The sequence below is a fragment of the Thermobia domestica genome, chromosome 3 (assembly GCF_964235325.1).
Source record: "Thermobia domestica chromosome 3, izTheDome1.hap1.1, whole genome shotgun sequence".
Taxonomy (NCBI): Eukaryota; Metazoa; Arthropoda; class Insecta; order Zygentoma; family Lepismatidae; genus Thermobia; species Thermobia domestica.
In genome coordinates, this window is record NC_137456.1 from 3,803,363 (window position 1) to 3,818,151 (window position 14,789).

Below are 14,789 nucleotides of genomic sequence, written 5' to 3' on the forward strand. Positions count from 1 at the left end.
TTTGCGCGTCTTTCTTGTTCCTTGTGGTAAGGTTTCCAACTCATGTTATTATTTTTATTGTTATGCCAATACTGTCAAAATTTTGTAATTACCGCATCCCATTCTTCACTCAATCATCCCTTATCTAAATTTAATTTCATTCTTTTTTAAATGTACAAATAAATTATTTTCAGAATTATTATCAGTCTCTACTTCATTTCTAGCTCCAAATAAAATTTTTGAATCTTCTACCCTGTGTTATGTTTATTTTAAATGTTTCATTAAACCTGACCCCGGATTTTGAATCTTTTAATATGCTCCTTTACTCGGATTTTTAGATTTCTTTTCGTTTTGCCTGTATAACTTTCTTGGCAACTGCATTTTATTTCATAAATACCCGATTCTTCATTGGGATCGTGTAATAACTCTTAAATTGGGGAATGTTATTTTCAAAAGTTTTTTTTTTTTTTTTTTTTTTTTGGGGGGGGGTTAATCTGTAAGTAGAATAATAGAATTCGTGAGCATGATTTTGCACTGTCTAAAAGGAAGAAACTTACACATTTTATGCGTCTGACTGTTTTGAATTTTAATATTAAGTTTTCCAGTTAAAATCACCATTAAAAATAATCAATGATCTTGAGCTGATTTTTAAAGAAATGGAGGGATAAATATTAACAGTCAAGAGAAATGTAACTTTTTCAGACAACATTATTTTCCTTTCAAAAACAAAATGTTCAAAAGACACAACTGAAAAGAAACAATAGATATTAAATACATACTAGTGTTGAGTTTCGAAAGGAGTAACTATCACATACTAAATGTTAAACCTTCATATAAAAGGATACAAAGTGTTTTCAGTGTCCACAAAGATGACCTTTCCTCCCGTGTAGCCATTAGGTCCTGGCATTTGAGCAGTCACACAAAGAGTATGGGACAGCTGAGTCTTTCCTGTGCGAAATTCTCCAAACACTTCAGTAATCGACATAGATTCAATACCTCCTCCTAATAGCTGGCTGCATAGAAACAGATTTCACAAATTAACATCCAATTGAGGATTATAATTACATGGGCGCATGGGGGGATATTCAAAATTAACAAAAAATTGGCTACTTACCAATGGCAAGGTAAAAAGAATTAAAACGGAAAGGAGATAAAAGGAGTAAAACCAGGGAGGAAAGAACCAGCTGAGAGTTCCGAAACGTCAAAATCTTTAAATTTTTTCAAGGGAGGATTCATTGGTAAGTAGCCAATTTTTTGTTAATCCAATTGAGGAATTTGATGTAATAAGGGCGTAAGTGAGTTTACGCCCTTTTTGCATTACAATGCATTTGTGGCTTTTGCCATGCTTGTTTAGCCCCTGGTAACATTTCAATTCAATATCGGAATAAAATGTTGCATATTACATTGTTTTATGTAAGAAAAAAACACTACTTAAATTTTCAACATCGTTTTTCTCCAACTGCATGTTTCAGACTTACGCCCTTATTGCATCAAACTTCTCAATTCTGTCTTATTACTTTCTCCCTTCAAAAAGAAAAAGAAAACATTGCTTTACAGGGAATATCACCATTATCTGATTGACATACTATTTTTACAACATATATGTATGATAAACCATTCAAAAATAGTTCCTTCAGCTTTCAAATGGTATAAGACAAAAATTTATTCTATTTAGAGAAAGCTAGAACTAAAAGAAAAAGACATCGATGGCTGAGACCGTCTCACAACTGACTGTGTTAATCGACCTGGTGAGGCCGGTCATCTCGCAGACGGCTGTATATGGTAAGGGTTTAAGTAAAAATCTCCTTTCCTTTACCTCCAGCCAAAGAGATCTAACGATGTTTCTTATACAAAAATTTATTTAAGTATTCAAAATTCCTCCCACTTTTCTTTAAGGATCTTCTTTTCTGTAAGTAACAATCACGCCTACAAATATATATATTTGCTTTCTTTCAAACAATTGCTGAATAGTTTTGAAATAATACCAGCCGAGCACAAAGTGTCCTCCATGTTGAGTTCTGTTTCTTTAAAGTAACCAAGAAAGTTCTTTTGCTTTTTCATCCACCATCTTCGAACATCGATATGTCACGTAAGACGTACCTGGAAGATCAAAATTAGTCCCCATTAGCATCGAAGACTTTCTGCCAACGTACTGGAAGGCCATGGATTCCATCATGGTAGAACTTGGTAGGCCGTGAAGCGAAGAAGATATCAAGTACATGTTGCACCTCTACTAGGGATTTGAACTGGCGTTCACTAAGGTGATCATCCAAGGAATGGAAAGGTGATAATCGGACGATGCAATGTCCAGGAGTATGGTGGATGCAATAGTGTTTCCCATCCAAGGTGCAGAATGGTGTCCCAGGTCATCTTAGCCATGTGGGACTCAGCGTTGTCCTGTAACCCCTTTGCGACTCAAAAATGCTCCAGAGTTTTGAATTTTTCTTGAACACGGCTCAACTGCTGACAGTACACAGTTGCATTAATGCTCTGACCAGCTGGTAGCAGTTCCCGATACACGATGTCGCAAGCAGTCCTCCAAGCACACACAACCTTTTTCTGGTGCAGTGCTGGTTTCGGCTGTATTGGAACCGGTTCATGCGATGCTAATCAACGATGACGACGCCGTGGAGCTTCGTACAGGACCCACTTCTTATCACATGTCAACACTGTGGAGAAATGGCTTCTTCCTCAAACGAGACAGCAAAAAACACAGGCGTCTGCTCGCGTTGCCTTCTGGCCCGAAGTCAAATCATGTGGGACCAATCGACTCAACATCGTTAACCCATTGTAGTGCTTCCCAAGTTGATAGAGGTGCTGCCGAATGGTTTCTCTACTCACAATGAATTGTAGTCCCAGTTCCTCACATGTCTGGCCACTGTTCGCCTCAATTGCTGCCTGACGATCTTCATTTTGTTCATGTGTTGGTCTTCCGGCGCTTGGTGCGTCTTCGAGTGTTTCGTAACCGTCCTTAAACTTGTTAAACCACCGCTGCATTGTCCGCGTAATTACGACACCCTCACCAAAGGCCTGGCATATCTTCCGACCCGCTTCAGCGGTGTTTGACCCCAGTTTGAACTAGTACAGCATACACGCCTTATGACACTCTGTAGATGTGTGCCCGATGTTCACTCTGCTCTTATGCAAGTTCACGGTGTAACTGAACTACTACAACCAGGTATTATGTTGAATATACCCACACTAGCAAGTGACCTTCGCCTTATCTCCATTCGGATTCAACTCACGGTGTGAGGACCAATTTAACACAGACCTCCACAAAAAGCGACAGAACTTCCTTGGTTACCTTTATACCTTTACGATAAGCCTCGTAGAAAGAGCTCCAACGTGTGGTGAAAGATGACTCAGATTACCGTCCGAAGCGTTATAGCAATCACTCATTAAAATCTAATTTTACCTAGTAAATTATGGTCTACTCTAGGGGTTATCTCAAACACTGTCTTGCACTTAATTCCAAAAGCACCAGACACTCCTAAACTCTCTCTTCTCCGAAATCCACAAGCCAGGAAACCCACCAGAAAGTATTCTGTCCAGTATTGAAAGTCGTACTAAATAATTTCCACTTTCTCCGACTGCAACTGTTTCGAATACACCTATTGGGCTCTCCTGTAGCTATGTGGATAGCTTATGTATCCCCGACGTGCAAGACTCGGATTCGCATCCTATGGCACTTCGTGTGTTAAAGCTATCAGTCTACATCTGATGTAGCTTAGGCGATAAAAGGATAATGTTCAATTTCAAATATCCGTATTCAATACACCTCTTCTTATGATTACCAAAATTTTTAAACTTATTTTCGCCCCTCATTATTTCCTATCACAAGGATTCAACCAAACTCATCCAATCTGGATAAAATTTCGGATGGTGGTAGACTTTCACCTGGTATATGAGCTTACGAAATATGATCGAGTGGAGACTTTTGGTTCCGGACTTATAGGCCATCAAATTTGGGGTTTCATATTTTCGCAAACAAAACATGTTCAACCGAACTCAGCTGATCTGGATCAAACTTGGCACAGCGTTAGACCACCACCTGTTTTGCAAGCATATGGAATATTATAATGTGCAAGCTTTTGTTTTCCAAGTTATGGGCTATCACGTTTGAGGTTTGAGCTTCGTGAAATTTTCGCAAAACAATTTTAGCAAAGATCTGCTTAAAAAATCAACGAAGGATGACTTCATTCCTAAACTGTTTATTTCTATAATTCATTTCATTTTCCGCTTAAGATATGCATTATTATAGTACAAAAATTAATAGTACAACTATTATACATTCAAAATATATACCTAACAAAAATACTAAATTAAAAGGGTATTTTTTTTTAAAAAAAAAGTATATTAATTGTACCTTGTTTTGTATATTTCAACATTCAAGTAAATGTAAATCTTGATATTATACAGAAAGATCAGACTGAAGATATTCATCTAAACTATAGAACATATATTTATGTAACAACAACATGAGTTATCTTCTAAACTGCAAATTTGGCATTTGGTTGGCACAATTTGGCAATTTATTATAAATTTTTATTCCTACATGGTGTAACGAATTTTGAGGTTTTGTTAAACGGAAATTTTATATATATATGAATATAATTAGTTGTTCTAGTGTTGTATTGGTGTAGGTCCGAATTGAGTTGGAAGTTTCTTTTATTTATATGTATGAATGATGTTATCTTGAGAACGTATATACATGGCAATGGTAATATTTTAATTTCTGAAATAATGGTTTACTTGGTGTATGAAACGGGGGCGTGGTGGCTCAGTAGTAAAGCGTTCACCTCTGGTGCATGGGGTCCCGGGTTCAAACCCTGCTCCCCACCAAGTGAACACTGTGTGCGTGGGTTTCCTCGGGGTTCTCCCGTTTCCTCCCATCTTCTTCATTCCACCATTTCATTCATTTCTCATCATCACCGTCTCCTTTAGCCTAGCCGGCATAACGTGGAACGTAAAACTCAAAAAATTCATTTCATTTTCCATTTCATTTTTGATGTATGAAACGGAACTGATAGCATTATTCGTAACACTTTCTTCTGCATTGTAAATACTTTTGTCGTATGATATTACCTTAGAAAATGATTCCGCATGATAGAATTGACTGGATCAAGCTGAAATTATATATATAAATATCACTCTTCATTCATTATTCCTTCTCCTTCCACTAAACTCTCTACTTCCAACCTAGTAAAAGTATCATGTGACTCTGTATTCCAATATGGCGCCAAACTCCATGCTTTGCAGCTACTTTCCTGTTCTTTGAGTTTTTATTTTCTTTCAGTCTCTGTCTGATGAAGTATTTAGCGAAGATGTTAATAGGTGTGGTGAGGTGAGGTGATTTTAGTTTAGCGTCCCGTTCAGCAGCGAGGCTATATGAGACGTGGACCTACTGATTAACGTGGAATCCGAACCACATGAGCTCCCGCCGGGAATTGAACCCGGGTCTCCCACGCCAAAGGCGCGTACGCTAACCGCTTAGCCACGGATGTTAATAGGTTAATCTCTTTAGTAGTTATAGTTAGTGGCGGCTTTTGAAGGAAGTCGTATCAGTAAAAATTAAACTTTTGCGTTACAAACTACGGGGGAAAGTTATCTAATGCATTAATTCTTATATACAAGCACTGGTTATACTACAGGGTTGAGTGATTAAATCAGTTTCATTTAATCATTGCTTAACCCACTTGTTTCTTAAAAATTCTTTTAAAAAAACTAATTTGGTTTCTCATTCTTTTTGGATGCATTTTGCGTAATACATGTTATGAAGATGCGACAAGATATAGAAGACGCAGGTAAAACATACGTTATTACGAGGAAAGTCAAAAACTAAAGGAACCATTGCAATTTCTCACATTAGGCTTTGGTAACACTGCTAGTATCCAGCGCTGAATTAGTGTCGTCTGTAACACTTCTATACAACGTGTCACTCTTACTCCCGCGTTAGTCGTTGGAGTGTAACAGAACGTTAAACATGGCAGCTTTATTGTCGATCTGTACCAAGAAGGGAAGGGAATAAGGACAGTGATTCGCTTTTTGTTTGCGGAAGGTATCAAATACAACCGGAAAGTATGTGCAGGGAGGGCTCCGAAAGAATTGTCAGCGCAGCATAAGGCACAAAGATTGGACAGCTCTCGTAAACATTTGGCCCGTCGCGAGGGAGATGAATTTTTACAGCAAATCGTTACTGTAGATGAAAGTTGGGTACATAATCACAAACCAGGAAGTAAGGTTGCGAGCATAGTTTGGACACACCCATCACCACCAGAAATTAAGAAATTTAAACGTCAACTATCAGCTAGTCAGGTACGAAAGAAATTGTTACAGAAACTGGCTTGACAGAAAAGGAATGAGAAGATACTTTAGTGCTTCCCAGAGAACCCGATATTCCCAAATGTTTCTTTGATTTTGAGGTTTGAAGATAAAAGCAAACTATTCAACGAGCCATATTTTGATTCTATACTAACGACACAAGTGTGAATATGAATGATAGAAATGGTAGAAAAGTCATAAATCTCAAATTACAATTATTTATTTTCCATTATCGAACAGATGTTAACTGCACAAGCGTCTACAGCTTGCGTTTAAAGTTTCTTTTTAGTTTGGTTTTGTTTCAACCATCAAATACACCAGATTATATGAAGAAACAAACTATACCTCTGAATTCAGTTATTCACTCCAGAGACTCACTATTAGTTTATACAATGTGTCTATAGTCTATAGGCACATACGTGCAAGTCTCAGTGGCTCAGCTTTCGAAGTCTACTACCTTAGACTAAAGGGCATAAACGTGGGAAGTTAAACTGAAAGATTATTTTTTATTTTATTTTATTTATTTATTTATTTATTTATTTATTTTACATATTACTTTTTCAGATTATTTCGATCCATACCTCGTATTTAAACACAGTATTTATATGTCATTATGTTGAGAATAGTTAATAGGATTAAATCTTTCTTAGCACTCGATTATTAGACTTCCATCTTCATCTTCATTACACATTGCAAAATTCTGAGTAATATGAATCTAAAATAACCAATGTCACTGTTTTGCGAAAATGAGATATTCGTTGATTTTATCATCTCTAAATGTATATTTTCTTATTCAAGAAAAGCAAATGTCAATACGGAATAGCTTGGAATATATTATTTTTATTGACATTTACCCTTCTTGTACAAGAAAATATCCATTTTGAGATGTTAAAATTGACGAATAACTCATTTCCGTTAAAAATGACATTGGCCCTTTCAGATCCAAGACAAAGAATTAATCTCAAATCTTAGACAGATCGGGAAACGATACCTGTAAGAGTTCTATTCGCGGTTGAAGCTCTGGTATTTTGTAATTTTCACATAATAACAATGTTTTCAAAAATAGTTTGAAAGCGGAAGACGTCAATATGTGAACTAAAGAACTGTTAATCATATATTTATAATTTGATTTTAATTTTTTAAAATTAAAATCCTCTCCCTTGTGTAACCACTTGCTTAAGTCTACAACAGGACTCTGATTAATGTGCTGAAATATACAATTTATTAGACAATGTAACATAATGAACTTACTCAAAGTCTTGGCTGCCCGTGCTGACGCGAAAGACTTGCTTCCGTTTCTCGCTGTACTCGAGAGCAGTGAGGAAACTCCCAGAGACAAGCTTGTTGCAGGCTTCTTTGATTTTGTCCACTTTTGCTTCGGAAAGGCCTTTAATACCACAGAGCTTCTTTTTGGTACACATCTGGATTCCTTTAATTGTGCAGATTCCAGATGTTTTCAATTTCTTGATGTCTGCTGCATTCTAGCGAAACCAAGCAAAGTGCATAGGTTTAAAAAATAGTATTTAATACAAGTATTTTTTAATGCATTAAATACAGCGATATTATTGTTGGATAAACTGGCAGATTAGGTTAAGAACGAAGTAAAGACAACTTTAACAAGAAAATGAAATAAGCAAAACAAAATATACAGACTGGTCAGAAAGTTCCTTTACATCCGAAGTAAAAGCGTGAAATAATGTAAGATGTTTAAGATTTGAACCTCCCATCCTGTTCATTGATATGCACCGGTGCTTCTCACATAAATTGCCGCGCAACTGTCCGCGGAGGAAAGAGAATATAAATCTGTGCCTTGACCAGTTCATTCTCTCGTCTTTCCGTGTTTGGTGAACAACAATGGGAGATATCAGTGACTTCACTTTGAAGGAGAGCTTAGCGGCAAGTGTGTTGATCCATCAACGGAAACACAACAATGAAAAATATACCATAGGTGAAATAAATTACGTGAACGGTTCGGTAAAGAGCTTCCACGTATCAGACTTTGATCACGTGAAAGGAGAAGAAAGCTTTTTGCCTGCGAAGTGTTTTGAATGTCTCTTGTTCTGATCGTCCATCAACCCGAAAGGAAACGTGTGCAGAAGTAAGTGCGTCAGTGATGCGTTCACTCTGCAAGTCGACCAGAAAGCGTTCTGTAGAACATGGAATTGCAAGGAGCATGATACAGTTCCACATGAGAATGGACTTAGGCCTGCATGCATTCCGGCCAATGGCCATTAATGCACTAGAGCCTTTCTATTTGATCTGTGCCCCTTCTGGCGCTGCAGTCGATGTGTGCTTTCCCGTACCTCCCTCAAAAAGAAAAGAGAGAAGTTGTTGTGGCCGAGATCTTTCAATTGTTAGATGCGGAAGCGTTGTCAAAATGAATTATATCACGGACTTCGCTGTCCTCTATCTTGTTAGCCGTTTTAAGTAGCCTACGATCTTCACTCGTCAAGACCAAAGGATTGAATGACAAATTGGCAACACAGCTGACGTCATTCACTTCTTTTCCGTAAGCAAAGGGAGAATTTCCTCCGTTAGAGGGATGGCGGGGGTGGGGCCGAAGTATAGTTCACATACTTTTCGAGAGCATAGATGAGATAGACAGGCTCTAACCGAAGATGACTTAAACCGCCGCCAGGAAGCATGCAGGATCTTGTTGCATACCTTCCCCACCATTTCTTCTCGAAAGTGCGTTCTTTTCTCTGATAAATGTGCTATTTATCGAAGTTCGCAGGATGGGAACGTCTTCATATGAGGAAAGGAAAACCCATATATATATATATATAAATCAAGAATTTAAGAGCAATCCTCCAAACGTCATGTTTCGAGCAGGAATGACTGAACACCACATCTTTGGTCCGTACTTCTTTGAGGGTTCCTTGACCCAAGACTACTATATATACTGTATAGATACTGTATAGAGCAGTCTTGTCTTGACCCAGATTACTTGCCTGGAGATGTTGAATGACTTGATTCTTCCACAGCTGCAGAATCACAGTTGATTATCAACAGGGTGCAGCTCCAGCCCACTTCGCACTTGCTGTTCGTGAACGCCTGCACGTACTGTTTCCAGGCCGGTGGGTAGATGTGGGTCCCTAAATTCACCAGCTTCTTATCCTTGGGCGCCTCGAAGTCCGAAGTCAAATCACACGTCAGGAAGAAGCGGTACGTGAACAATGATGGTCTGCGAGTAAGTGTGTTTGAAGCCTTCTAGCTTCTAAAGCGCATTAGTAACAGGATGTAGAGGAGTACTAAGCTGTGCAGGGTTAATGGAGGTGCATATACGGACGTTTTCGACACATAACTGTAAGTATTAGTCCACTCTATACTATAGCCCTCCATACTGGCCCACTGACTAGCGCATGCGCCTTTGATACATGAGGTTCCGAGTGAGAGAGCCTTGAAATTGGCTTCTATCTTAACCTAAATTAGAAGCTGACCTGTCAATAGTAAAACAGCCATACTACCTTTTACTTATTGATAAAATATTGCCCTCAGAAAGCAGAAAGGTGCTAAGCGCCATTTTCCTTGATTTCCAACTAGGTGCATATACTGACTATCGATTTTATGTTTAATATTGTGCAAAAAAGAGGCAAGTGACAGGAGACAATATGAAAGCTTTGCAGTGGAAACTGAATTCTTGAAGAAATAAATAATCGTAATTAATTAGTGTTTCATTCGTTTTTATTCATCTTCTGAGAAATTTGCATTTTGACGCTTAGCAACTTTCTGCTTTCAGGGGCGATATATAGTGTTTTTTGTGAAGGAACTGATCGAATAAAAAAAATATTAAAATTTTGGCTAGCACAATTAAAATAGAATTTGGTAAGTGTAAGGAACAAAATAATAATAATAATAATAATAATAATAATAATAATAATAATAATAATAATAATAATAATAATAATAATAATAATAATAATAATAATAATAATAATAAATAGCAATGTCACGCGTACACCACGTGAGGGAATTTGGTTTGTATGACGTGACATTTTTTCAGTTAATATTGAAACCGGGAGTAGTGGTAGAATTCTACTTCTTACGGCATTAGCAGAGAGATTAGAGTGAAGTTGCAACATACTGTTGAGATGCTTAATTGATCGTAGAAAATAGCTTTCTTTTCTTTTTATCTACTGTCATTTTTACTCTATCTTACTCTATAGCGATCAACGTTAAAACCAGAAATGGTTGATTTGTTACTTCAGGTTTGAATAGAGTGTTGAGAGACAAACTGAAAAGAGTACCTATTATTAGAACGCTAAACCGATTCCAAAAATCCACTTTTTGCTATGTTTGATCCTTTTTACACTTTAGAGATCAATATTGAAAGCGGAAGTTGTAGTGGGTTCTTATCACTTCCGGTGTGAGTAGGAGGATGGAGATGAAGATGCATTCTTGGGATTACATGGAACGGATTCTCGCTACCTAGTAACGTTTTTGCTCGATCAATTTAGACCGGAAATGGTTAATTTCTACAACTTCCAGGTTTGAGATCGCCTCCGTTAACGAATCTGTTCTCTGGAAAAATGGATTAAGTACTTCTTGAGATTTTCTTGTCTCCTGAACGAACGGACAGGGAAAAGCAAATTCCATAATAATAAAACTAATTTATAAATAGAAACTCGCTGTAGAAAATATCCAAAGTCAAACATCATTCAGGATAGCCTACTACAGCATTTTAACCACGCACGTCCCGATTAGAACTATAAACGTTGACCACTTAGCCTAATACGGTACTTGTTTCTTTTATGGATGTTACTGCTAAAACTGAAATAGATAAATGCTTACGATTCCGTGGGACTGGAGAATGTCAACGTCTTGGAAAAAGCTCTCATCGTCATCCACATCAATATCAGGGACTTCATCTACCACTTGGTCTTCCATTCCTCTTTTCTTCTGATGACAATAGTGCACTCAAACTCTGGAATAGATTACAAGTTTCAGTTTACATACTAATATATGGAATTAGCGTTTCATTCTTACATTGTCTATGGACTAGTAACACTACATGCCATGAGGATTTTGACATATTATAGTGTTTCAACACAATTCACACAAATAACTTGAGAAATGCTGATTTTTAAAAAAAGGAAAGAAATTTCCACTTTGTGTAGTTACACACACGGTTTACAGAACCTATTGTCAATAAATACAGTTGGAACATAATGTAACCACTTCATGATCTCTCACTGTATCAAAAAAATCTCAAGATGCCAGATCATTTTGTTAGATCTTTATTTATTTATACACGTAGTTTATTGAGGGTTTGCTCCGAACATCATGCAACACTGAGGTTATGAAGAACGGCCTGCTATTAATGTGACCCCTGAACTACGACAGGGATCTGAATACAATTTCAGTTGGCTGATGCATCACTGGAAAAGCAACTATCAAGTACAAGCCGTTTCCCCCTACACTATCTCACTTTCAAGAGAGCTAGCTTAGAACTACGCTTCTACTCCCAGCCTATTTTAGTGTATTGTCCCATCTCTCCAACATTTATGCTCTAGAGGCCTTGTATGCTCAGTTGAACTCGAGATCAAATAAGTTTAATATGTACAACATATTTCAGTGTTTCCATTTATTAGGTAGAAACAATTTTAAAGGAACGTTTTTCATATAATTAAAGCTTTAGCTGAAGTATAACGAAAAGATCAATTCAAACGATTTTTAGTTCCATATATGTATGCTCTAGAAGCTAGAAGAGATGAACGACAAAGGGAATTACAAAATAATAATAATAAAAAACAGGGAGGAAACGAGAGAAAACCCAGTTTGACCACTACAAGCTGACATAACAGGATTAGAACTAGGGAACTTCAAATTTAATTCTCTCACTTGAGAGGTACGAAGTATATTCAAGTTTCGAAATATTTATCTGTACATCAACTCCTAGGCATGATTAAAAGTAAAAAATAATAATATAACAATAATAATGGCGATGGTGATGATAACTAAAGGATTGAAGTTAATAGAATGGTAAACATATTTGTCAGTTCTTCATTTCATAAAATCCTTCTCTATTCAACATCATTTCACGCACTGAACTTAACTGTGCTGATAAAAAAAAGTCACTTTTGCCTCCTGGTGGGGAATCTGAAAACCCCACATTAAAATTACACTCTACAGTGGTGCCCCCCCCCCTCATGTCCATGACGCACCCGCCTCAATTGTCTATCCGTAGGTGTTCTTCCATGAAAAAAAAAAACCTTTTCGATTAATTTTTACACCCCCTCAAACATATTTATATAGATTTTTAACCCCCAAATATTTCAATGACGCAGTTTGCGTCATAGCCCCCCTTGTGGGCACCCCTGCACTATAAGTCTTGTAGTAATAGTTATATTGCGCGCAATAATTGCAGATATGGTTACACATAATCAGGGCAAATGTACAAATGATGTTCTTTGTAAATAGTTTGCTTGGAACTACATTGAACAACAGATGTATCTGCCTACGTACGTTGCTGAAGAGAAACCGTGAGGTATTTAAATTCCCCATCAGCACAGTTAAGGGTTAACAAAGCAAGTGCTAATATATTGGCATAACATTTCAAATAACCGTACATCTATATTTTATAATCAAAGTGAGTAGTAGCTTCTTCTTCTTCTTTTTTTTTTTTTTTTTTTTTTTTAATCGAAACTAATATTCCTGTAAATGTCGTGCTATTCTTTACAATTCTTCACGTGTTAATAGAATATTTTACAAAAATATATATATTGAGTTTGGAAATAACGAGTTGTTGGGAAGATATCTATGTTTATAAAATAATTATTTACCAAGTATGATCTCAGCTTTATATTTCATTGATTTGACAGTTTAATAGGGACAATTCAACATACGGTACGTTAACATGTAAGCTAAATTATTTAGAATTAAAACAAGTTTTAATAAATGACTGTCATTTTAATTCATAAACAAGCATATAAAAATAACATACAAATAAATAATACGTACAATTTTAATAATTTAAAAAGATAAATTAAATTATTGACAATTTATACTGGTTTATCAACTTATACTGCTAACCAAAGAACACTTGACAACAATATTGCCAGCTCGTCAAGACAATAATGTATAGGTATTTTTCACATGAGAGTTTTTCCTCCTAACCGCACAGAGCACAGGTGCATTTGTCTTTAAGAAAATAGATTCTCAAAACGGATTAAAATATTCTGTTTTGTATAAATTTGAAATTTCGAAAGGGAGAGAATGTGGAAGGCGCTAACAAGTCGCTGTTAAACGTCTTTATTTCTTTGAAAGTTTAGTGTTCCTTATCGGAGCTGGGGTTATATGAGAAGTGGATCCACAGTTTAACGTGGAATCCGATATTGTTGAGAAATATGAACACTAGAAGAATTTGATAATTTCCCACAATATTATTAAATACATTGTGCAAATACTTTACTTACGCATGAGCAAGAATTTGATCGCTATTTGTCTTTCTGCCTTATTGTACTTGTATATCTATTTTACCTTTCTTTGCCGCCACCTTGTTTGTTTTTGCTACTTAAGTATACTGAGATCTTCCTCAATATTGTCTGTTTCTATTGTGCTATGCAATAAAATCAGGAAGAGCAGTATAGGAACAAAAGCACAGAAGTAAAAGATATATTAAAACGTAAGTAAACACTGCTGCTTTCTTTCGGTGACAGCGGGAATATTAAGTGATTGACTGACTTTCTTTGGTACGGAAAGTAGTCAAAGTGGTAGTAGTAGTCAAAAAGAGCAGTTTGAAAGGAATATACACATACAAAAAGCGTTATGAGCAGGGCCCGGATCTTGTTGACAAGTCAACTTTTTACTGTTACGCATAGGACAAGGCAAGTTCAAATAAAAACGTTATCCGTCAACTCAAGCTTCTGAAAGTATATATTTTTAGGGTCAACTTTTGGTCATTTTTTGCCGTTTTGAAGTTTCAGGTCATTTTTTAACATTTTAAGGTAACTTTCAGGTCACTTATGGTCTTTTTAGTCTTTTTCCTCTACATAAGGAAATCGTAAAATGAACACTCTTTACAAATTTGAAAAATACAAAATTAGGTTATCTCTTTTGCTGCTTTCTGACTATCGGGATGGAAAACTGCATTCCTAAAAAAGCTAATGAACACTAAGCTGTAGCTGGTTGACGAGGGGTAGGGGTTGGTAGGTGGCTAAACACAGGGGTGCCCACAATGGGGGGCTATGACGCAAACTGCGCCATTGAAATATTTGGGGGGGGGTAAAAATCTATATAAATATGTTTGAGGGGGTGTAAAAATTAATCGAAAAGTTTTTTTCATGGAAGAACACCTACGGATAGACCATTGAGGGGGGGTGCGTCATGGACATAAGGGGGGTGGGCACCACTGCTAAACACATAATTTTTTGTTGTTGACCACAAAGGATGTGATCACGTGAATAACTAAAAATGGATTAGAAGACGTACAAAGATTTTAAACAGGGTTTTTATCTATCATTCTTGTGTATACAGTCTACACTTGCGAA

General features: G+C 36.7%; 1 protein-coding gene across 2 annotated transcripts in view; it reads right to left on the reverse strand.

The window, feature by feature from the left end:
* Nucleotides 1–13,344, reverse strand: part of LOC145682380 (meiotic recombination protein DMC1/LIM15 homolog) — a 39,231-nt gene extending 25,887 nt beyond the window's left edge. For both annotated transcript variants that reach the window (XM_081753973.1, XM_081753972.1), the window contains exons 1-4: nucleotides 13,261–13,344; nucleotides 11,092–11,224; nucleotides 7,552–7,781; nucleotides 825–992 (exon numbers count right to left, since the gene is read on the reverse strand). In XM_081753973.1, the coding sequence (XP_081610099.1) occupies nucleotides 825–992; nucleotides 7,552–7,781; nucleotides 11,092–11,187 (494 nt within the window). In that variant the 5' untranslated portion in view covers nucleotides 11,188–11,224; nucleotides 13,261–13,344. The remainder of the gene's footprint in view (nucleotides 1–824; nucleotides 993–7,551; nucleotides 7,782–11,091; nucleotides 11,225–13,260) is intronic.
* Between the last annotated feature and the right edge of the window lie 1,445 nt (nucleotides 13,345–14,789).